Source organism: Strigops habroptila, chromosome 1, assembly GCF_004027225.2.
Source record: "Strigops habroptila isolate Jane chromosome 1, bStrHab1.2.pri, whole genome shotgun sequence".
NCBI lineage: Eukaryota > Metazoa > Chordata > Aves > Psittaciformes > Psittacidae > Strigops > Strigops habroptila.
The window spans coordinates 123469245-123494474 of NC_044277.2; the positions used below are offsets into that span (position 1 = coordinate 123469245).

The following is a 25230-nucleotide window of genomic DNA, read 5'->3' on the forward strand; positions in this document are numbered from 1 at the left end:
CTCCTTGTGCTCATGTACTGCAGATGCTAATCCTGCCACGATTCCATTTCACTGGTAACTTCAAAATGTGAATCAGCCCAAGAGAATCATTTTCACAATGAGCCAAACACACAACAGAGTCATTTCCACTTCAGTATTTCTACAAGTCATAGTACAACAATTTGATACTGCATACCTTACTCATTCTTCTGCAAAAACACTGCATCTATTCCCTCAGTTGAAGGCACCCACCACCCACCCCAAGAACACAAGCAAGACCAAATTCTTCCTGGTTGTAAGAGGTATCACAGGAGACACCCAGCAGTACTTTCAACTGACCAGATAGTCAGACTGCTCGTAACACATCAACCTCCCCCAGAGGTGAAGGTCACAGAGTCACAGAATGGTTATGGTTGGAAGGGACCTCTGGAGATCATCCAGTCTAACCCACTGCCAAGCAGGGTCAAAATATCACAGCTTAGCCCAATCCTGGCTTTTGACTGAGGTAAGGTTTCTTTTTGTCAGTGTCACCTACACCAACAGATGTCTTTTCTACAGAGGGGAACTCAGGAATTTGTTCTGAAGCTGCAGGTGTTTTTGTAGCCTACATGTCCAGACATTAACTTCATCTTAACCTAACTTTGTAACAAGCTGAACAAGACACTTGATGTACTATGCTATTTCTGTAACAGAATACCATGTGTGCATCTCTTTGAAAGGTTTATTTCTATCTTCATAAATACATAATTTTCTAAACACTGTGCAAGGCACCAAAAAATTAAGTAAAATCTTTTCTGTTAGAGTATTTTAATCTCTTTTGACTCAATGAAGTAAATAAGAATCTGAAACCACCTATTTGCCAATTACAAGCCAGCAGTTAAGGCAGGTACCATTGATACAGTGCATGAATTTTCTATTGCAGTTATTTAAACAAGCAGCGTTTTACTATAGAAGTGCATATACAAACTGAATTCCAAACACCAGCAACCCAAGATAGGCACCTAGTTATGAAATTTCCTTGTATGTGTAGTAGAATGCCAAAAGTTCTGCCATAAAGTGCAAAGACTATGGAGAATAACACTTTCTTTTGAGCATTTTGATACCAGTAACATAATACAACTGCTAAACATTTATAAATGTGGTTTCCATTACAAAAACATGTTCCACATAAAAGCTTCATAATACAATCCAGAAACAGACCTTGTGCGTGTACATATTTAAAAAGTCGAAGCTGTACTGGCATACTTAGGTACCGGGTATATATTTGCTGACCTCTACAGACACACACTGAGTTTATCACTGATTTCCATGTACAGTTGAAATCATTCCGCTCTGAGCACCGTGATATCCACTGAGTTTTTCCATCTGAGTGACGATGTGTGACATCCGCCCTGGTGATCTGCAGTGGAGCACTGCCTGTAAAATGATCTGGTTCACAGCTCTCACCCAGCCCTCCCCAGCAAACAGAACCTAAAATTAGTGTCTTCCCAACGCAAGCACATGTCAGATGTGGACAAATACATTCATGGTCCCAAACTTAAAACAACTGGTAAGAATTTCACAGTGATCTGGTTAAGGAAGCACAAAGACAAATGATTACATTTCAGATGAAAATTACCTTAAAACTCAAATGAAGCTAAACTTTACAGGATGAGAAGCTAAGGGAATAAAGTATTTACCAATTAGAAAAGTGGCTCTTTCCCAACTAATAACAAAAAACCTACAGCAATAAACTTAGGGTCCTACTGCTGCAGCAGCCTTTGAGGTAGGTGGTGATGGCTTAAACCGAGGTAGGTAAAGTCCAAACTTGTTTTCAATCCCTGCAAAAGTGGCAACTGCCAATTTATAACCACCAACATGGTCAGGGTTAGGAGCAGGGAGCGTGATCCTAGATTTAGGAACTGGCTCTGATCCAGCTGGTTTTCTGCAAAATAATAAAAATAATAAATCAATTTCCACAGAGTAAAATCAGCATCCACAAAAAATCTCCTCCATAAAGCAAGGAGAATGAGACATCTGAGTGTACCTCCCAGTGAGTAACTAAATTAAATGCTAAAATGCAATGAGAAATACCCCGTTTTAAAATCTCCCAGAACAGTTAGGAGCCTTCATGTTGATTGAATATGGTCAAATCCAGATAAAATTTGTAGTGCATTAAGAAAACTGCAGTGTAGGGGAGCAGGGGTTCATAAGTCTCTGCTGCAGTGCACAACCAATCCAGGAACCTAGCAGAGTTTAAGCAATTTTTATGGTGGCTTTCAAACTACTGTCCCCAAAGATTCACAAATGGTCTGAGGCTGCTCCTGGGATCACATTGAACAGCAATTTCATCAACAAAGACAGGAAGAGCTGAAGCTCCAATAAACAGGTTTTGGTCTTGGTGACATCTACAGAGTTTTTTGGATGTCAAATGTCCTGCCTAATGAGGGGCACAGCTCCTTCACCAAACTAATGAGGACTAATGCAGAGCATATCGTGACCTGGCAGGCATCACAAAGGAAAAAAGGAAAAAATGCCAGCTTATGTTTCCCCTGCAGTTACATCCCCAGCCCATTATTTAGCCTCTCACTGTCTGTTTACACTAGCACAGGTTCTCAACTTGAAATGGTGATATAAAACATGGTAATGTTTTGCTGTGAAGCAGGTACTGGAATATCATCCTCACCTCCACAAGTGTAGTGGCTTAAGCAATATTTGCAAAGCCTTTGCAATGTGCCCTCTGTAATAGCAAGAACCTGACTCTGACAAGTTGAGGAGCACCAAGACCCACACAGTGCCAAGTGCAGCTTCAGTGTCCCAGGCAGATTCAGACACTGCATACTTACATTCCCCCGAAGTCCACGTAAAACCACCTCTGCAGTAGCTCATAAGTCACCAGAGTTACACCAAACTGAGGAGAAGATCGAAATACACGAGCTTGGAAGAAAAGAAAAGAGGTCCTCAGTGACAAAACCCACAACTGGAAATCACTTGGCAATCAAAGCTCTTTTACACACCTCCTGCTCCTTTCCACAGAGCCTTTGGTCCTTCCTCTCGAAGGATCTTGACAAAGCAGTCCACCACGCCGCTGTAGGTGGTCTGTCCTGCCCGGGCAGCCACCTGCAGCCTTGTTTTGATGACATCCGCAGGAGTCACCAGGGAGGCTGCCGGCATACCTGCACAACACAGAAACGACCAGTGGGCACAACTGGCTTGTCACATATGCTACACACCTCATTTACCCAGGGGTATCCCTGCCTTTCCTCCTTACGTCAGGAGAATCCAGCCACATTGAGTTAAGCAGAAGCTGAGAAGGAGAACAAACAACAAGAGGCAGTCATTGTGGACGTGGCTTCACCCAGAAAGAGCTTCTCCTAAAGGAACAACCGTATCTATCACATGCTTCCTGCCGAGCTGGGAGGCACCGGCTGGGTTTTTCAGTGCTAACCAGAAACTTGCATAGTCAATAAGCACAAGGTGTTTGGAGGTAAGGTCAATCTTCCCCTGTCCTTTTCACGCCTCTCTGTGGCTTCCGGCATTCTGGCTGCATACTGTGCTAGAATTGCCTGTGCACACACACACACCCCCCAAGCCCTCACACAGCAATGTCACCGAGAACCAGATAATGCCGTGCATGCTCAGCAAAGCATGAGAGCTAAGGTTTAAAAAAGGGGTCATTCTTCTCATTAGGCATGGCAGACTGCTCGGCTGCAAAGCCACAGCTGAGATCCTCAGCAGAACACTTGGAGGAAGATTTAAATTTACCCTGGCAGATAATCAACTGACAGTAAAAAAAAATACCAAATTGCCAATGGGTGGTATTTCTAAAACCATTCCTATCCAAACTGGGGCTGCCCATGTTTAGAACTGAAAAAAAAGAAGCCAAAAGAAAAAATAAAGCACCGAGACTGTACCCAGAAGACACTGTCTCTTATGGTTTTATTACTTTTCCATTCTGCATCTGTTCCAAACCAACTTGGTCAGATGTAGATGCATAAATCTTCTTTGCTTTTTTTTTTTTAGGCTTAATAATTCTGTAACAACTTCTGTCCAAACCAGCATGGTCTGGCTTCAAGCACCAGAGCACCCTTTCTGCAGGCTGCTCTGAGAAGTGTAAGCGTGTGCGTATCACCAAAATAAGAACTCCTCCTCCTCTCCCGGACCCCCCAAAATAACTCACACGCTGAACTTGCACAGTGGTCAGCCTGGCAGGCAAGTGCTAAAACCTGGCAAAGGTTTCTGAACTTCAGAAACGTTGAATTCCTCTTTGCTTAGCCTTACCCACACCAGGATATTGGTTGAGTCTTCAATTTAAAGCTGGACTTTTGTCCTTCAAAAGCCAGCCAGTGTTTTCAAGGAAAACCAAAGGACATACTTAGAAACAATTCTGCTCACTGCACGTTGACTTCCGTCTCCTTATTCTTCATTCCTTATTACTGAGGATATTTTGCAGTTAAAGATGTTTTTATTCCTATTTTTAGGAGCTACGTGTACAGGACAAAAGACTTTACAAACAAACAGGAATTTACAGGTCACTGCTGTGAAGGGCTTACAATCAAAATAACACAAATGGCAGAGCAGGAGCTGACAATAAAAAAGAGAAGCGAGGGGAGGAGAAGGAAGTTAATGGAGGCAACAAGAAGACAGAGAGAATCGATGAGAGATCCTGTAGCTGATATTAGAACCACTTCAGAAAACGTTGTGGCACAATAGGTTGAGACATCTAGTGAACAGTGGAAACCAGAAGCAGATCAAGCTAGATGACATGCATGTTCCATGTGTCCCTAACAGCAATGAGAAGGAAGAAAATACACCCAACACAAGCAACACCCACTGGCAAAGGATGCAGGTGCACATCTGGGCATGGCCAGTTTGAATATCCCAGCAGCAGGGGCTGTGGAAAGGTGGAGTTTCCCACGCCCAAACAGAGCTCACGCACACCTCAGAAGTCCATTGACCACGCAAGATCTTTGGCCAGAGCAGAGACATCAGCCCAGAGACCAAGCCAGCGCTTCGGAGGTGATGGGGGTTTTGGTTTATCTTCCCCTTGACTTTATCACGGCAAAACAGCGCACACATACACCCCCACCATGCTTCACTTGCACCCAATAAAATAAATTCCTTGGTTTTGTAAACAGTACGATGAGTGTTGTATCTTTAACACTGTAATTTGCTCATGAGAGTTAATCTAGGATGGGATTCACAGGAAGCACTGGATAAAATTCACATTATAGCCAGTTTGGTAAGCCATATCAGCAACAATAAAGACTGCTTGTGTGCCTGAACTTCAAAGGGATGGTTATCTCAGTCTGCAATCACCTGACAATGGCTAGAAAGAGAAAAATAGGAAAATCTAAGAAATGACTTGGCTTAAAAATGCCAGCTTATGTTTCAAGCCTGTAAATATGATCTAAAGTTCAAAAATTGTTTTGTTCCATTAAAATGGGTGAGAAATAAGCTGGCTCTAAGCTCCTGTTGGGGGCTTGGAGGCTGGCTCTGGTTTGGGGTGGGGGAGGGGAGAGGACAAGGGAGTTTTAAGCACCAGTCATTTGAACACAGTTGGTTTTCCTAGTGCCAGGTCAATTCCTCTGACTATGAGCTACTGAATATAGAGCTCTAAGCTTCAACAAGACAAGCTAACTGACCTTAGCTCTATTCTAAGCCCAGATACTGGCTACAAAAGGCCCCTACTCCTCAAGAGAAGACAGCCCTGTGTATAATCCTGCTCACTAACAGTTTTCCCAGGGAGAAGCAAGCATAAAATCAAATGAGAATACATAGCTCAACCACCTATCTGTGCTGGATTCATGCCACTCCATCATTTTCCTCACCTGGCAGGTCACGGAAGCCTGCCAGGGGCCACGCTGGAGGAAGAACTCAGCTGCAGCTTGGAGAGACCAAGCAGCCCCCGAAGAACACAATGGATATACCTGGAGACGTGAGCCCTCCTGCTTGCTACACGCTCCCACAAAGGTCCCGCTGCACAACCTTTCAAGCCAATTTGCTTCCTGAGGGGAAAACCGCGGACACAGCAGGAGCAGGACTCTCAAGCTGCACATTCCAGAAAGCAGCTACCAAATGGTGGTCCCCTTTGGGTGCAGAAGCTGGGTGCCATGCCTGGAAGCAGCTATGCAGCAGACACAAAGACAAGCAAAGGCTACAAAGAGTGTCACTGTCTTTTCCCTTAGGCTCTGGTGCACTCAAGTTAAATGCATCTGTGACAAGTTAAGCATGATTTTGCTCTCCTATCCGTTATGTCGCAGACTAAACCAAGTAAGTGCTCAAGATCATATTCAGCACCTTTGACACATCTGGGTACACCAGGAATCAGCAACCCATGGCACAACAGAAATGTTTTCAAGCTTTTCTGTTTTAGTATTTAAAAAAAATTATAAGGGTAAAATCCTCATGAAACCACCTAATTGCATGGGATACTGTAGGTAGCAAGTAATTGTCATCATTTTGTCACATTACGTCATTGTACTCGGAGAGCTGTACTGCTAGCATGGCTTTTAGACTCCATGTACCAAAATTCAAGATCCCTTTGATGATAAAGAATTTCACAAATGCCATGATTTTATTTATAAATCTTTTGAAAAAAAACTTTACCTGTCAGTCAGACATAGCCAAACCCAGCACAGTAGCTTCATAAGGAATGATGATATATGATAACAAAACATCAGCACTTAAATCTTTCCCTTTCTTTTGCCTCCTGAACATTATGATTATACCAGGATCTGACAGTATATTTTTAACATCAGCTCAATCTACAGCATGGCAGCTTTCTGTTATTTGAGCAAAATACCAGTTGTACAGTTGTACACAGTTCTGTGCTTTTCAAAGTTCTCACTGCCATAACTATTGCACTGCAGATGCAATACAGTGCCAGGCAAAAAGAAATTTGGGTACTTACCAGCTATTGATCCAGCCAGGAGCAGATTTCCAGGGCTAACCCTCCCATCTTCATTTGCGAATGAAGCTTTCAAATGAGCATAACAGGGGAAGTAAATGGCAGAGAACGGGATATCACGCAAAAAACATGCCTTCGCACCCTGTGTTGAAAAAGAGAACAAGTTTTGAGAATGATTATATTTAACACTATAAATTATGAGCATCAGAGAACAGAGCAACATTGCAATTTTTTTTTTGTTTTGTTGCAAAGGTCTTATAGAAAAAGCAATTTCTCCTCTGAAAATTTTGAGAGATCCATGTATTTCACCCTGCTGAGGAAAGTCTGCGTATTGTTTCTTGGTTCAGTAATTTCTGTCATTGTATTTATCTTGTCTACTTGTTCTCCCTCACTCCCTAGTACTGTAGTTATTTGCTGGTAACAGAGAACGTGTCATGTGTCAGAGTAAACTCTGGTAACACCTTTGCAGAGTTTTAAATAGCTGACACTGTAGGCATGCACCTGTAGTGGACGTTCAGGATGTGTCTGAAGTAGATTGAGGTCTGTCCCCTCTCGTTCCCACTTACTATAAATACTTCAGGGAAAATAGTGCCCTGTCCATGCATTTACTCAGACATTTCAACTGATAATGCAACATGTATTGTAGGAAAGAGGGAAAGGAAGAGAGAGCAGGGCCATAACACTAACTCTTTCATAGAACAGTAACAGGATCATTTACTTGTGATTTTTAAAGTACAAGTTATCTGGGATACAGTTTGTTTCAAGTAAGTTTCAGCTCTTATTGTTAAATTTGCCTTGCTATCAATTTGTCTAGATGGTACAAACAGCCAGTGAAGTTACAAGTAATACAGCTGGTCTCAAGTCTAAGAAGGTGGCAAACAGGCAAGGGAAGTTTTGGAGTAGTGGCAAACAATCAGCTGTTTTCCAAGCAGGGAGAAAAGCAAAAAAGCCACTGGGGAAGGTCAACCAAAATAAAATACCAAATAATATCCACGGTCCAACAGAAGAAGGGACTTGCAGTCTGTCCTTCCTCAATGTGGTGATCTAGAGGACACCAGAGCCTGAACACACCAGGACTGAGACAAGCAGGAAGGCACAAACAGGAGGTGGCTTTGGAAAATGGGTAAAATCTTTCAACCTTGAGAAAGAAACGGTTCATGAATGAGTCTAAGCCTCTTCTCTCTGAAGCAAGGGTGGAGTCATGGTGAAACTGCTTGAGGTTCATCCATGAGCCCTCCTGGGGTGCCCTTGTTACTGTACTTTTCTTGTGCACAGGTCTACCGGGGCATGGCCCAGTGCCAGAAATTTCACAGGGGACATGCTAATAGCCGCAGAATTCAATTAAATCTAATTATATGCCTGGACATATCTGTAAGCTTAGCTTGTACTATAATACCAGTTTAAACATAGAGCCAAGTTGGATGCTGGTTATCAAGCAAAGACACAAGAGATGCAAGGTGTCAGAAAAACTGCAAAGCTGCCTTTCAGCGAGGCAAGGCAGGGGTGGGCGAGCAGGATATGTGACAGGAAAACCAGGTCCTGCCAGCCAGTTCTCAGGAGATGCTAATAAGCACAGTTTGCAGGCAGAGAATGCCTCTGAGAAAATACAGATTTAGCAAAAACCAGCCTTTAGATCTTCCAGTCAGACTTTCTGTGGGTCACAGAGTCAGTTACCGAACGTGGTGAGCACAACCTGCCCTGCTGCAACCTCAGCTGCTCTCCACCACACTTCCCAACTTATTTCTTGACGTTTTCAGATGGAGAACTGACTGCTTCCCCTGACAGTCTGCTCGAGGTTAATGACTCCTCCTGTTAACACCCTTTGCCTTGTAGCTTTGCTAGATTTGTCTGATTTATGCTGCCAGCCGCTGGTTCTCATTATGTCTTTCTAGACATATTAAGGAAAATGCCATAAAGGAACCCGAAGCGCTACTGTTGCAGTCACTCTGCTGTGTGCCTGCACCAAACAGGGTTATCAGCCATAGGATGACGTGATGCTGGGCTGGATTCTCCTCTCAAAATTACCTGCAAAGCCCATACACTTTACCTTGAGGGCACACAAAAGGTGAATCTTCTGTATTCACCAGAGACACAAGAATTCTGGCCTCTCCTGCCCAACAGAAGCCCATTTTACAGTTCACCTTTAATCTTCACATAAAAAGAGAAGACTAGGGTTTTACCAAGTTCTGAATGAAAAAACCCCAACTTTTTAATGATCAAATGTCTGCACTGTATTCACCTCACAGAAAAATAATGAAACTCACTAGCAAAACATTCACAGACCAACATGATTTCTTCAAAGATGTATTTTTAGAGCATGCTTTTCCTCAGAGCAAATCTCCTCGCTGCCTTTGCCCTCAGGGCACATTACTTTTATTTTCTTTGCAATGTTGTCATTAAACACTGTGCACATTTTTTTTCCTCTGCATTTTTTTCATACTCTGAAATATCTTAACATAGTTAAAATAACTTGCAGAAATCAGTAAACTCCCAATGCAAGCAATTCTTAACTCAAGCCAAGCTACTAATATTCTTCCCCCTTCATTAAAAGGCTCTTTTTCATGGGGCAGAAATGGCATATTGTTAATATCACCAATAATATAGGTTCAAGCACACGGAGAGGGAGGGATGTCCATCAACTTAGTTGGCTCAGTGTAAACAAAACCTGGATCAAAACTTGGATCCACTTTAATAATAACCCAGCTTGGCTCCCATCCAGCATCGCAACAGTCTAAAGTTTCCCCCCATCGTTCCGTTTAAAGTCTGGGAAAGCATGTTTAAAAGCAGGCCTCATTTAACTTCAAGTTAATCATCCGCAACCAGCCTAGGCCAATTAGGAAGGCTTAGGGAGATTGGCCACAGTATCTTGAAAAGCAAAAGAAACATTTATTTTACTTCTCGCACCTTTTTGATGTGGACAACGTGCTGAAAGCCAAAAGGAGTTTTAATCAGTCCCCAGAAAGCTGTAAGGATCATCCGCCCCGCGTTTATTCTGGCAGCCAAGGTGCAGACCTGCCAGGCATGAAATTGTTGGGAGATCCTACACACCGTGACATGCGCCTCCCTCACACAACAGCCGGTTGGCTCCCATCTTCAATCTCTTTAATAACCTTAAAGCTCTTAATCTCGGATAGTATCTCACTGAATAAACCAACGGAGGGAAAAAAAACCCTGATTGTCAAAGATTCTGATAAATAAGCCCAAGTCAGTGCTGGGGCAGGTTCTTTAGCATGCTAATTCCTGCTTATACCAGCTCTACCTGCAAATAAGGCTCTAAACAAACTATTTCTACTACAAGGGGAGGGTAATTATACTGACAAAGGCACCTCTGTGTCGGGTTGGGCAGAAGGAGCCGGCAGGTCTGGGAGACGCAGGCTTAACCTAGTCTCCTGCAGTGAATGCACATTGTCTAGTGCAGGGGGAAAAATGCCAGACTGGGGGGACCTAGCAGCATTCAAGACAACAGTGGTGCACCTTGTCTGAGAGGGTTATTTAATGCTTCTGGCACCTGTACTTACAGCCACCCCCTCTTTTTCTCCTTTACAGGTTTAGAATTTATTTGGCATGTATAATTGTTATTTTGATCCTATAGCTACAAACAATAGGCAGCATGTCATTTCTTGATCATTTTGCATTCTTCTTGGGTTTTACTACAGACTCAACCCTTTGGAATCGGAGCCCTAACAGCACCTAACAGGTTTTGTAACAGTCAGTCAAATATTATCGGCATTTGCTTTCAAGGGCTGTAATTTTTTATACTGTAAAATGACATTGCCTTAAAAGCTGCTATAGGGTTTTATTCACTTATATTTATACCAACCAAAATATTAAACTGATTTAGCACATCAAGTTAGAGGAATAAACTGCCCGATTTCAAATGCTGTGCCAGCAATTCAAACTCAGTGTGCAGACAAAAAATACTGCACTTCTTAGTTGGAAGGGCACTTTTTTTTTTTTTGGTGATTTTCAAAGAATATTTCTGAAGAGCAGGTTCTCACCTATGAGAACAGTCACAAATACTCATGGTGGATGCAAATTAATGCAACCCAAACCTTTTACTACTGCGTTTCCTATGTTTATCATCCTGCTGTAAACCCACAACTTCAAGAGGTGAAATACCTCAGCTGTTATCAAAGCTTGGTACACATCCTGTCACCAGAGATTACACGTTTCAGGTCAACACACCAGAAGCCCATTTATGAAGCTGTCAAATAAATGAAGAGACTTTTGGAACCTTTTCCACTAGTTTTGGAAATGCAGACTGTGTTGGCAGTATCAGCCACAGCACAAATCTGTGCTAAATACCTTCTAGTGATTATAATCTTAAACGTTACCACAGCCAACATACCCTTTCCTTGAAGAATCACATACTAATGTATTATTTACCATCTTCTTGGAATCACAGAACAACTTTGTTGTGCAAAATTATGCTGTGGCACTGTCTGTTATACTGTAAAGCACTATTCAGAATGAATGTTAATAGAAGGATTAACATTTTATTAAACACTTTATGGCAGATATTATATGGATATGAGTTTCTATGAGGTACAAAATAAGTAGGTGTACTTAGAGTGTGTATTTATATGAGCACTTTAAAGATGTCTTTTGAAACCAAGAGAATATAAATTCAACTGTCTTTAACGGGACTTTATGCATATTACTCTGTAAGACAGGCAGGAGACGGAAAGTATATTAGCTTATCGTGTACAATTACTTCAATATTCAACTGTGACCAGAAACTAAATGAAACATATTAAAAATACTGAAAACCAGAAATGTATCTTTTCCCATTTCTGCCAACACAAATGACATTTTGCATTAGGTTAAATTATATTTTCCCTGACTGGGATATGTTGTCTCTCTATTTTTAAGAATAGCTGTCATCTACAGAACATATATAGCTAAAGAAGAATTTACTAGTCGTAAGCTTCCATGCCCTGGTGCTTTCACAGCAACAATTACGGGCAGAAAGACGACAAATAGAGGAAACAAATTCCTTCTGCAGAAGTGCTGTTATGTGCCTCCCCAAAGGAGCAGCTGGGTTTGAGAAGTACAATGTTTTAAAATACTTATTTACACAAGTAGTTCAGAATTTTAGACAAAGGCAGAAAAAAATATTCGCTTTCTAGATTTAAAGAACTACAGGGGTTCAAGCCAGTAGTTAGCTCAACGAGCTGTATGTGTCGAATCTTTTTATTGCTGGAATTAACATGTATTTTATTTCTAAACTGCAGATCTTTACAGAATTGCCAGTATCTGAACACCCAGTGAAGGGACAGTGAGCCTGGGAGGAAGCTTTGACTTTAAATTGTTGTACTTAGTGTGACCCTTCTCCAGAAAGGGGTCTTTAGCTCTTTGGTGGGGAAGGAAGAGAAGGAGATGAGATCAAAATTATCTCACCTGCACCTCTATGCACTGTGATAGCAATTTTCACCTAAATAAATACTCTTTGAGATGCAGAGGTACACCAAGATAACACTGATCTTCAAGGACAGTCTCCTCAAAGACTAGGATGATCCATTCCACTGTGCAGAAGGCTGAGCAACCATGTCAGGAGGCCAGCATGGATGAACAGGGAACTCATGATTGAGCTCAAATGCAGAAAGTAAAAAGCAAGCAGAGGTGGGTATGGGCTATCCAAGAGAAATACAGAACCACTGCCTGGGCATACAGCAATTAAGTCAGAAAAGCCTAGGGTCAGCTGGAGTTTAATCTAGTAAGGGATGTAAAGGGGAAGTAATAGGGCTTCTGTGAGCACATGAGCAGCAAAAGGACAACTAAATAAATTGTGAGGCTGTTGCTCCATGGGGGCAGGAAATCACTTTTTCCTTGCTTTTTACTAGTAAAATTTGCCCTCAGGCCTCTCAGCTCCATGAGCTTACCAGAAAAGTCTGAAGAAGCACAACATTACCTACAGGCAGAGCACTTAAGCCATGTGCACATAGACAATCCATGAGAGCAGAACAGACACCTCCAATGGCGCCGAGATAGCTGGTTGATGTCATTGTGAGGCTGTTATTACCTTCAAAAGGTCAAGTCAGTCAAGGGGGTTCTGATGACTGTTGGAAAAAGAAAAACATCACACCTCTCTTGAAGAAGAGCAAGAAGGAAGATCTGGGAACTACGAGCAGTTTGGGCACATCTCTGTCCCTAGGAGCTTTACAGAACAAATGCTCCTGGAAGCCATTTCCAAGCATATGGAAGGCAAGAGATAGGTAAGAACAACCAATATGGATTTACCAAATCATGGCTGACCAACCCGTTTGCCAGACTTGTGGATGACGGGATAGAAACACCTTGACCATGAGAAAGGATTTTCAGATGGAACATGAGCTGCACTCTCAGATTAGCGGATGATACTGCATTGGGGGAGTAGCTAGCGTGCTATAGAGCAGGGCTGCTATTCAGAGACACCTTCACAGGATGGAGAAAGAGGCCGACAAGAACATCATTAAATTCAAATCAGATAATGCAAAGTGCTGCATCTGGACTGCAATAGCCCCATGCAGCAATACAGGCTGAGGCTGAGTGGCCAGAAAGCAGGGCCAATTCCAATTAGGCATTAGAAAAAGGGTGAGGGCTTTTCGGTTTTGTTCGTTTTAAACCACGAAGGTGGTCAAATACTGGGTCGGGCTGCTGAAATGACCTCCAGACTGGCTTTCAACACAAATTATTCTGGTTCTAGCATTGGGTCTGCAAGTAGAGTGGAACACAGAGCGGAGATCTTGGCAGAGTAATACTGTGAATTGTTTCATATCACTAGCACAGTTAGAGCACCACGTTAACATACCAATGAATGACCCAAATTAATATTAATCTCAGTAATTCAGAGGGGCATCAAAATTATGCAACCCAGCTCCTCAGTGATCCTCAAATAGCTATTCATTTGGACTAGAATGCTGGGATAATTATGACCATAATAAATAAAAGATTCACTCAGCTAGATGCAAAAAAGGTTTACATAGCATTTCCTTTGTTAATTTGTTGACATGAGACATACATAAGATTTATTTGTCTGTGCCTTGGTTTTCTCTGTTAATGCAAGACAGGAACAGTGAAATTACCTACGTAGGGCTGTGGGAGCATTTTATTTTAAAACCCACAGAAAGTGCTTCATAAGTAGAAATTAATACAAAATATAAGAACTTGAACAAGCAGTGGACCTTGTTAAGACATGCTGGAATTTGCCTCATGAAGATCGACATATGCAATTCTTTGCATCTTCTGGCTGCAGTTATAATTAATGAAAATGCATTCTTCCTCGCTGACTACTTGCAGATTTTCACCTGAATTTCAGCATAAAAGATTCATAGGAACTAAGCAGAACATGCCGGCTTGATCTATAGTGCTAAGAACACCCTTCAAGATGATTTATTTCTGAACTGTGGAAAGAGAATTTACACTGCAGTCCTTGCAACGCTGTAAGTGAAACAACACAAAAGCAGAGTGAGAGAAACAGAAAAGCCAGTGTGCCACAGACTGGATGACTAATCCTGATTTAAGAGGTTTGTAACTTACCAATGTAGGAGTAAACTCACATTGATGAGCAAGTAAGTGCAACACTTCAGCCCTACTATGAGCTTGCAGACTGACTGATGATGTTCTCATTCATTACAAAAACCAACTGCTTAAAAATACCTGTATTTTAGAAAATTATTATTATGCTAATATTAGTTACAAGTTAACATTACATCTTCTGGGCTCCATCTTACTGTTAAATATGTGATATCCCTCCATTGATTCTATCTTTATAATAATGCTATTTTCTCCACTGCTGGCAGTACAGACAAATCATTGATCTTTGCTCAACCATTATGTTGAGGGAATCCCTTTTCTTCCCATCTCAAAGCAAGATCTTTAGGGAAATTCTGTAAGCAACAGAAGATCCTGTCCCTCTGTACAGCTTCTCATACTATCGTGCCCTACTCAGCCTCATCTAGACAGTGGCCATCTTCACCTTTTCCAAGGACAGCACTACAGACACTCAATATCCATTAACCCAGTCATCAGAAGTGAATTATTTGGCTGGTCATTGGTGGAAACAGCTATACAAAACTGCAGTCAACCCTTAGAGCAGTTTTACAAGGATTTCTAAGAAGTCAAGTGAAAAAGAAGGAACATTATGGTCTTGAAGAAAAACTGATGGAGTAGTTAATTTTTGTTGGTTTCGCTTTCTTTTGACCACGAAAGAAAAAAAATAAATAAATCAGGCCATGCCAAACAGAAAAAAAGAAAACAGAAAATTTTGTTACCAACTATGAAATGAAATATGCATTTAAATTTTGGGGTTTTTAACAATTTCTTTAAGGAAAACTTGGGGGGAGGAGGGAAAGGCATCCATTTATTTCAAATGAAAATTACTGAATTGAAATGTCTAGAATTTTGCTTTCAACACTTGCAAAAGAAAATTAATCAGTTGGTCCAAATCATGGCTAAGATAGACCAGTGTTTAAACAGCTGGAATACTTACATGAAGAACCATTAAGCCTATAAATGCCAAGATTCACAAATAAAACTGTTTTCTAAAACAAGTATCTATTCTTGTTCTTATGCAGCAGCATGTACGCGGTCTTACTTTGATCTACTACAACAAGCACATTCAGGGCTTGAGAGACAAAGCCTGTGTCCTGAGACACGAAAGACAAAGCTAAAACAAAGATTAAAGATGCAAATGACAGTTGTTCATGTTAAGAGTGAACAGCATGAAAAGTACTGAGATAAGACACAAAATCCTCATTCCTGTTTTATAGTTTTAAAGCTATGACTCATTATGAGTAAAAGCATTCCAATGTACCACGATATTTCAGTTCTCATTAGTAGAACATTAATTATTATTTGATATTCACTTGATCATTATGCTCACTTAATTTACTAGAAGCACCAGGAGAGACGGTAGCATCTATCATATCTAGTTTTGCCTGAACTTCATTTTAGACCATTGATTTCTCTGGGCAGCATTTACTAGGGCTAGTGACTTTGACAAAATGAGTTATTCATCCCTGCCTAGCCTTACCAGCACCACTAACTTCATCACAAGTATTCAGGAGAGAACTGTCTTTGCCATAACACTGCTGCTCCACAAGCACCTTAAGGGAGCATAAAACTCCTCTGACACAGACTGATGGGTTCGCCATGCTATGAAGCCACCCCTCTATTTGCCTGGGTACAACCATCCTGAGGAGCTACAGAGTGAGTTCAAAATAAACTAAGCCATAAAGAAGAGAAGGGTTTAGTTTTAATGAGTTTCTTGTTCCAAATCATTATATGACTGCACCAACTCTCGCTGGCATACGGGATAGGGGGCAATAGGATTGCCATTGTGGTTTTTTGCTACAGTGCCAAAGTGTTTAGTGGACAACAGCACAAACCTGACCAATGATAGAGCAATCTGTGACTAAGGTGCAATTGGGCACAGTGTTGGGATGGCTGTGACTGCCAGGTTAAATTCTCTAGTTTTGTCAAATCAGTCAAGTTTTTGTAGGCAATGAATCCAAATTGGACATACAAAAGGACATGAACACAAGGAGCAGGGCGGAGGGGTGAGAAAGTCACAGATACAACAGAAGAGTAAAACCAAAACAAAACCCTTCCATGGCTTTTCTTGTGGAGGTAAATGGACTTAATGAATGAACCAACCAAACTGTGTAGCTTGTGGTTAAATAACTGCCTGTATCAATGCAACACACTGCTGTAACCAGCTCCTGTTCAGCTGTACTCCTTACAAATATTCACCAAGTATCTACTCTAAAAAACAGAAATTATTCATAATACAACCCAAGACATGAATACCATTTAAAAATGGAAAAATGTAGCAAACTCTGCTCAGCCACCATGGGCAGGTATTCGGGGGGGGGGGGGGGGGGCGGATCTAAAAAATGCTAACTTTAGTAAACTAGTTCATCAAGCTTTCTCGTTTTATGTTTTATTTTTACTAGCCCAAGTAAAAATCAGTAGCTGCCCTCCATTCCTGCACAGCCTCAGGGATGCTGATTGTTTACCATATCCATGTTTTCAGTTGTAAATGTTGACCTGATCAACACCATAATGCCATTCACCAGGAGTTTACACAATAGCATCAGCTTCAGTAAAACACCTAAAAAATTAGCAAGTCAATTTAAAGGGTAAAACAACTCCTCATTAAATCCTATTCAGACCTGCAACTTCTCTCCAGGCCAAAACATACATGCATCTACTCGTGGGCAGGCTTCCTCTTTGTAATGTTAACAGAACATTTCAAAAGGATTCGATGCTTAAAAATGGAGATGGAATTTAAATATTGTGGAGGAGGGGGATGGAGCTTATTTTGAAGCATCTTCAATTTACAGATGCTGTAAATAAGAAACAGAGGAATACTGCCTGCCGCACTGGAAATACTGGGACAAACAAGTGATGTGAAAGCTTTCTCCTGAGAAGTAGGTTGCAGAATCTAGAGAAACACCACCTGGTGCTCCGCACTATATGGCATTTATTATAGTTTTTGTTTCAATACTGTGTGTAATGGCTATTCAGAGTACTCCAAGACCTTTCATACTCCCCTGTAACTCATCTCCTTCATCTCAAAGTATAAGGCAGTATGTTAATCCTTTAGATTATCTGCAGCATACATCCTATTAAACAAGATGTTTCTAATCCTCCTGCTGCAATCATTAAACCTAACTTTATTTCTACATATTTATGTATCTATGTGAGGACAGTAATGTAGAAAGCAGAACTGTGGAGTTTGTAGTATACACTCATAAAAGCAGGTTTTTCTGATATTTATTTGTGGCAATATTCTTCTAAAGTAACAAGAAGCAGCTTGCTTTAGGAGTTTATTTTTATGTGGGGCTCCCACTGTCTGTATTTCTTCACTATTACTGGCTGCAATTAATTCCCATCACCAAATTAACAATGACATCTGGGAAAACTGCTGAATCAAACACAGAAGAGCAAAAGCACAGCTCCAAAACTGTAAGCTCTGTATCATGAAACAGATGAAAATAAGTTTATTTTTACACCAGGGAGAATATCAGAAATCACAAACTAATCCTCAGTGAACAATACTTAGACCTGCTGAAGTGAGAAAGAAAATCTTAGTAAGACTCACAAAAATCACATGCTCAAAAACACAAGGCAGTTTCTTCCCTCAGTTAAAAATGAAAAATGAAGATATAACAAGGCAGATTTTTTTTTTGAAGTACAAATATGTCCACCTATGAAAGTTTGTGAGAAAAATGAAATGATATTTTGATTTGAAATATTCATAATTGGCTTTTAATTAATGTATATATAAAAAATCCATACCTTGTAGAGACCAAAGAAGCCTAAGTCCCGTAATACACTGAGGGCGCTAACTCGTGGACCAGTAGTAATTTCTCCAGCTACCTGTAATCGAATCTTGACAATTTCCAGTGGATTGGTAAAGATCACTTGAGAACCTCCAGCCTGAAATTAGAAGTGGAAAGCAATACATTAATGTGTGACATTATTTGCAGCCTACATCCTGTTACATTTAAGAGAAGACATTTTTAATCCTGCTGTAGTTGGTTAAGCTATTAGCAGACAAGAGTTTTAGTATTTTAGTAGTTGATAAACTGCAGTTCACAAGGTAAGAAACATACCCCCCCATGAGATGAGTGGTCAGGGAAAACAGAGAGGAAAGCAGGTTAGCCACTGCAGGACACTGCAGTACATAAGACAGACACCAGGTCAACTCTTGCTGCAAGAATATGTTCACCAAGATGAAGTTATGCAATACTGACAAGCCAAGAACAGTGTAAAGCAAGTAATGAAGTGAAAGGAAAAATTAGTAACTAAGTAAAGAATGTACTGCATGCCAGTACATAGAAAGTGAAAACATACTATTGAAGAGCAAAAGTCTGGCAGAAGCTTTTTCAATTTTGGCATGAGTTCATAAAACAAAGAACACATAGATTCCAAAGACCAGAACTACAGATATACTGTGCCTTTTCAAAAACCCAACTGAACTACCAGTTTCAGTACCATTAAATGCTGTTTGATTCAAGAGTCCAAGCTCCACATCATTATTTGTGCACCAGATAATAAAGAAAAGAAGATCTGCAGACTGAAGGATTCTATTAATCGAGAACCCAAGAACCACTAAATGTTGTTAATGTGTCAGTCTCCGTTTGTTGCGAAGACATCACTCAACTGATTTTGAAAGCTAGATTTAAAACACAACAGTGGCAAGCATTTCAGACTCCCCACTAGTTCCCATAAAGTTCATCTCATTCACAATATGTAAGGTGGGACATAATCTTTCTGCTCCATTGACAGATCCCAAGTTAAAAATTTGAAACAAGTCAAAAAAGGTAACATGAAGTTACACTTACGTAACATCAATACCTAAGTGTATTCAAAACATACTCACTCAAATCTCATCTGGCCCAAATTCAACAGAGTGTCATTCTAACTTCTCTTAATTTCTTAATTATGTGGCCCAACAGCTATGCCCTTCTCCAGGTTCTGAAATCACACAAACTATTCAAAGGGCAACCCTTACCCTCATCACCAAAAAACAATGCTTTTTTTTTTCTAGAAGGTAATGACTAAAATGAAATGAGCTGCATATAAAAGCACTTGCATCTAGCCATGTCTAGCATGTAAACACTATGTGCACATCTTTTTTAAATTATCCAAATGTTCAAAGAATTAATCATAGCTGAGATTATCATTCAAAATAAAAAATATGTGCAGTAATATGGTTTAAATAATGTGCTGAAGAAATGGCAAATCGCACGAACAACTATTCTTGTCTACCACTTAGACTGAGCATATACAGTGTGGTTACAAATTAAAGTCTTTACATAACCCCCAAAATATCCCAAATGTTTCCTATTTTGACCAGAAAAAGCATGCTCTTGTGTAACTCAACTGGTTTTGACTTTCAAATTGGCATAATTTAATTTAACTGCTTTTACCAAACCAGAATCCTGGTACGTATAAAACTGCTATTCTTGTTGCCATCAGAAATTAGACTGATAAATTATTTGGCACGTATGCTGACTTTAGTTTTGCACTTAAACTGAAACATATTAAGTAAGTGAGTGTTCAAAATAAAGAATTGTTTCTTTCGCTTGTCCTTATGGTGAATTACAAATTCCTATGTACTAAACATTTTGCTCTATGTAATACAAATATTAAGCATTCACACATGCCATCACACATATTTTCCTCTTAAAAGGAAAAAATCCCAATGGCAGGTAATAATGTTCATTTGCAAGTTTGCTATACCACAGCACTCCTCTGAAACACACTACTTACAAGCTACTACCAACTGATCTATGGTAGAACAAATAAACTACTTTTCCTCAGTATGATATTCTTGCAGTTCATTGTGCCATGACTCCATGGGAAGTGTTCCTTTAATTTTCACTACAGGAAAACCATATTAAAATTTAAAAGATGACAACAAAATTAAGTTTAATGTATTATTATTACTGTTACTATTATTAATATTAATGCACCAGAACACTGAGCAATTTAAAAATCTATAAAAATGTTTTTTAACATTTAAATCTATAAAAATGTTTAAGTGAATGCCATATTTAAAGAACGGAAATAGAAACATCTATCTGATTTTAAAGGAGAATAAAGGCAAATAATTTCTGAATTCAAACAGTACTTCAGGTGCTAGCACATATAAATGTGTATGATTGCATATCCAACCTGGCTACACCAACACTTGCACTATCAGGTGTTCGTGGCGCTGGGTAAGTCACACAAGACTTCCTCTGCTTCAGCTCGCTGTTTGAAAAATGGGGATGCTATTATTTACCTACTTTATACGATCAAGTTTGCTGCATTTCTAATTTTTAAAACACTTGAGACCTGCGTGCACCAGGCATTACTAGAAAGACAGCCAGTTTTGCTGCCCACAAAGCAGTTTTGAAGAAAGACATTGGAAATTTCCAATGAAGTCTTTCCACAGAACTGTCCAGGTATTACTGCAGAACTCCCTCCTTTGAATTTGATCCAAGATACACTCCAAAAATCAAATTGTGAATAACTGAAAGCGATAAGCCAGACAATACCTGACAGAGGGTCTCGGTAGGAGGGTTTCTACCACCTGCCTGCTTTGTGATGGATAGGAAAGCTGCTTTATCAGCCTGTGCAGAGGCAGTTCTAGCAGTAACAAGTATAGTTGTCTGGTGGGGAGCTTTTATCACTCTGTTATTTAACCATCTATGCTGGTAACTGCAGCTCCTTACTCCTAAAATGGGAGAGGAAGCAAACCAGACATGGCTACTGTACTCTCTAATGAAATGATTTCTTGCTTATCTGGTACTGGTAACTCCTATCGTGTTATTCATCATCATAGTATGCAACTGTCTCATAAATATTAATGGTATTTCCTCCCAGTCGTCCTGTGAGGAAAGTACAATGACTCTGGTTTTACAAGAAGGGGATTTGAGGTAAAGGGGTTAATTGTATGCCCAGTGCGTGCATCCCCTTAGCTCAAACACACACAACTTGTAAGAGTCTCCAGATATCCTGATCTCCAAATCGGTAGCTTGAATCACAACAGCATTGCTTCTGTCTTCTTTCTGAGTATTTGCATAGTGAATGCAATGAAAGAAATCTCATCAACCTATTTTTTTTTTTCCAGTCTATTCAAGGTGCTGGTATAAATGTTACTGAAAAAAACAACAAAGCATCATCAGCACATCATGCCATCCTGCTCATTCATTCTGTTTGGCCAAAAGCTGACTTTTGCAGCTGAAAGTGTATCTCATTTTAGAATTCTGAAATGTGCTCCCAAAGGTCAGAATTTAAAAACTACTTTTTTTGGCCAGAATAAACACAGTTTAAGTTCAGGCTGCTCAAGCTTAATGAATTGCTCCACTAAGTGTCACAAAAATCAACTTCGTCAACTGTTTAATATAGATAGTTTCCAGTAACACCAATTTTTCTATACTTTAGTTACAAACCCAAATACCCTCAACTCTAAATCCCTTATCATCTCTTCCAATCATTTTTTAAAGAAACAAATGATCTGGCTGTAAAAGCCAATCTATTACTTTTCAGTTATTATCATGCGATTAAAATAAAAACTGCAATTTTGAGCTATTTATAGAAGTAGATACCTAGAGGTACTGCAGAGATAATTATTTGTAAGGGCCCACAAAGGGCCTATATGATTCTGAAAGAATTTAACATTTGACCTAATCACAAGCACTTATGGCCTTGTTTGATATAAAGCAAGAAAATAAATGGGAAATACCTCTGTCACCCAAAAACTCCTCATAGACAAACAGCTAGAAACCTGCATGCCTACAAGAGTTCAATGTGCTTTAACAAATGAACAGCTGACAATACACCCCCACGCACGAATTTCTAAAAACAAGCTGCGTTGTTTGGCTTTTTTTCCTCATTTTTGCAGTTCTTCAACTCTGCACTTGGTATGATATCACCCAACACCTCTCGATGGCAGTATAGTCTTGTACAGTAATACAGTACTATCACATGTCTCCTAATTTCCTACTTTACTGAACGGGAGGGAGAAGTAGAAATCACTGAGGTGGCTTTTTTTTTTTTTTTTGTCCATGGGGAAATAAAACCCACTGTGTAGTGAACAAACCCCTGCTTTAATAACAACCACTTAACAACATTCCAGTTTAAGAAGTCAGAATGTTTTCTCTTTCTTTATGTGTTCAAATAATTTTGTAACAAACTTTACTGGAAAATAAACAAATTTTCACCCCCCTCATTACACTAAGACATGAAAATTCCCGTTCTTTTTAACATAACTACATTTTGTGCTCTTATGAAATTAGATAAGAAATGAGCACGCCAGACCCAGCTCTCCTAAGGCTTTTGCATCTCCATTTGAAAGCTTCAGTGTAGGTTCTGAAAAGAATACAGCTTGCAATTCAGGGAGAAAATTCTGTGTTTTCCATTCCAGAAGAGAGTACGAGATTCTTTTCCTTTCACCACTATTGTCCATCAGCTGTTCTTGTGCTTTTTATTAACCTTATTACCTACTTCAAATCATAGCCTTTTTCCTGTTCTCAGCTAAGAGAATTTAGGGTCAGCCTAGATCTTTCTTCTCCACCCCATCCAACTTGTCACACATCACCTTTTAAGGTTTCATGGATGAAGAAAGGATTACTACTGCTGTTAGAGTGTTAATGTTTCCCAACAATATCACCCAGGAATAGCAATTATGGCAACAATACATAAAAATTACATAAAATACATAAGCAACATATTACAGAAAAAGTACATAAGCAACATATTATACAATTATCCAAAATCAACCTCTGCAAAAGAAATTGTCCACAATGTCATGGCTACTCATTCAATTTACAAAAAGACAAGCAGGTGCAAGTTTCAAAATTTTTGGTCAATTCTTTATCACATTCAGTCATACTGAATATCGTATACACTGTCCCAGGCCTTTACTCCTTGCCAGTTGCCAGATGCAGCTTGTTTTCCTGCACATTTGCTAGCATCCATTAATCCTAATTAAAGTCAAGGTTCCTGAAGTGCTAAGCATTGTGCAGACACAAAATATTGTTCCCTGTCATAAAAAAAAAACCCTAAACTAAAAATGCAAGAATAGAAGAATTACCATCCTCATTGTATAATAAAGGGCAAGTTACACATAGGACTATTCAGTGATTTACCACAAAATCACATACTAACTCTACAACAGAACAAGGCTTAGAAGCCAGATTTATGGAGTGTGACTGCAGTGCTTCAAACTACCTCTGAAAGTCTTGATGTTTGTACGGCAAAAGATCTCAAGAGCATTAGATGAATTATGTTGAGCTGCTGTTACCAAAAGAGCTACCAAGTAACAGACATCTGTCCAAAGTGACTGTTCTTCCTACAGATTCCAAAGGTGACAACCTCAATTACGTGGTGCTGCACGTCAAGGGCAAAGCACACTGGGTTCTCAAAAGCGTGGTTCTATGTTACCTTTTTTCCCCAATAAGGCCAAGCTTCAAAAATCCAGACAAGCCATTTCATGCTATTTTGTGTCCTCCCGTCTGTGTTCCTATCAATACAGGATTCTGATAATGCTCTTTAGCAATGTGAGTTCATATAGTAAATACCTTTTCTTCAGATCACGAGGAGATTTCCTGAGCCCTCAATAATCTGCTTTTCACTACCCTGACTAGGCTAGCATAGAAACAGCTTTCATCTTGCTCAGGCAGAACTGTGTTTTTCTCCAGCTAATCTTTCTTGCCTTCCGAGGACAGGCTTCTCTTGGTCTGGCTAAGGTTTTACTTTGGGCAGCGAATGCTGCTAGAATCACAGAGCCTTGTTAACATCCAAGTGTAAATAAAATGTAAAGCAAGCTCCTTCAAACGCTCATGTAGAAGTGCTCACAAATGGAATTGCAATTAGTCTGAACAGAAGTACATTCCTGCTACTGCTTCAAACAGATTTCCAAGACTCACATACAAGTTGTGATGATTGTCCTGAAATGGTATATTAATGACCTGGCTAAACAGAAACAAACAGCAGTATGGTCAGTTATAAGCACTGACCAACTCTGCAGTGGGAAAAAACCTGTGGATTTCATATTTTCCACGTTAAAGGTAATTCAGTTCTCAGAAGCCTAGCCAAAAAATCAAAGTGGAGCCTACTTGATTGGCATTATAAAAGCAATTAAGTTACAGACCTGTCAAATATGTTAACGTTTGGCTCTGTCTGCTCTACTTGTCTATTTTGACTAGTTGTAGAATCATTTAATGATTTACAGACCTTTCAAGTCTTAAGGCATGGTAGCTGTATTAAAACTGTGGCCCATTATTTCTTGATCACATCATAAATTACTGTGACATCATAAATATCTTCCCTTTTCTCACAGAAAGCTAGATTGTAATTCCTGATTTGAGTTTGAGGCTTTGTTTTTCGGGGTTTTTTTAACCTGCACTGGTAAACACTAAAATACTTTACTGCCAGTAAAAGAAGGGGTAATAGGAGAAAGGGATGTGTAACAAAATATCATTATCAAAACAAATATATGTTTTATACTGTAATGTATGGTCATATAAAATTTTGCAGTCGTTATTTCTAATACAACAGGGAAAACAAAGAATACATTTCAAGTGGAAAGAATATTAAGTATGTTTGTTGGGAAAAAAATGGGCTTTTTCAGAGTTCAGAATTGTTCAGTTCTTCAATCAGAAACATATCAACCTAAACATATTCACCCTTGCTTTGCTTTACAGTTTGAAAAAGTCCCTCCCACCCCTCGATCTCTCTCTTATTTTTCAGGGGAGAAGGGAAAGGAAAAGGAAGCAAAAGGGGAAAGTACCTCTAATTTGTTACGGGAGAATACCTTTGGAAAAAATTAAAATTAAAAAGGAGAATTCAAAATAGAGTGAAATCGTGTTCTGCACAACTCC

At 39.8% G+C, this 25230-nt stretch overlaps 1 protein-coding gene across 2 annotated transcripts in view; it reads right to left on the minus strand.

The window, feature by feature from the left end:
* Positions 1–686: 686 nt before the first annotated feature.
* The window catches only part of SLC25A13 (solute carrier family 25 member 13), a 101110-nt gene continuing 76566 nt past the window's right edge, over positions 687–25230 (minus strand). For both annotated transcript variants that reach the window (XM_030488454.1, XM_030488444.2), the window contains 5 exons: positions 18152–18292; positions 6872–7010; positions 2976–3134; positions 2805–2895; positions 687–1903 (listed from right to left, as the gene is read on the minus strand). In XM_030488454.1, coding sequence (XP_030344314.1) covers positions 1714–1903; positions 2805–2895; positions 2976–3134; positions 6872–7010; positions 18152–18292 — 720 coding nt within the window. In that variant the 3' untranslated portion in view covers positions 687–1713. The remainder of the gene's footprint in view (positions 1904–2804; positions 2896–2975; positions 3135–6871; positions 7011–18151; positions 18293–25230) is intronic.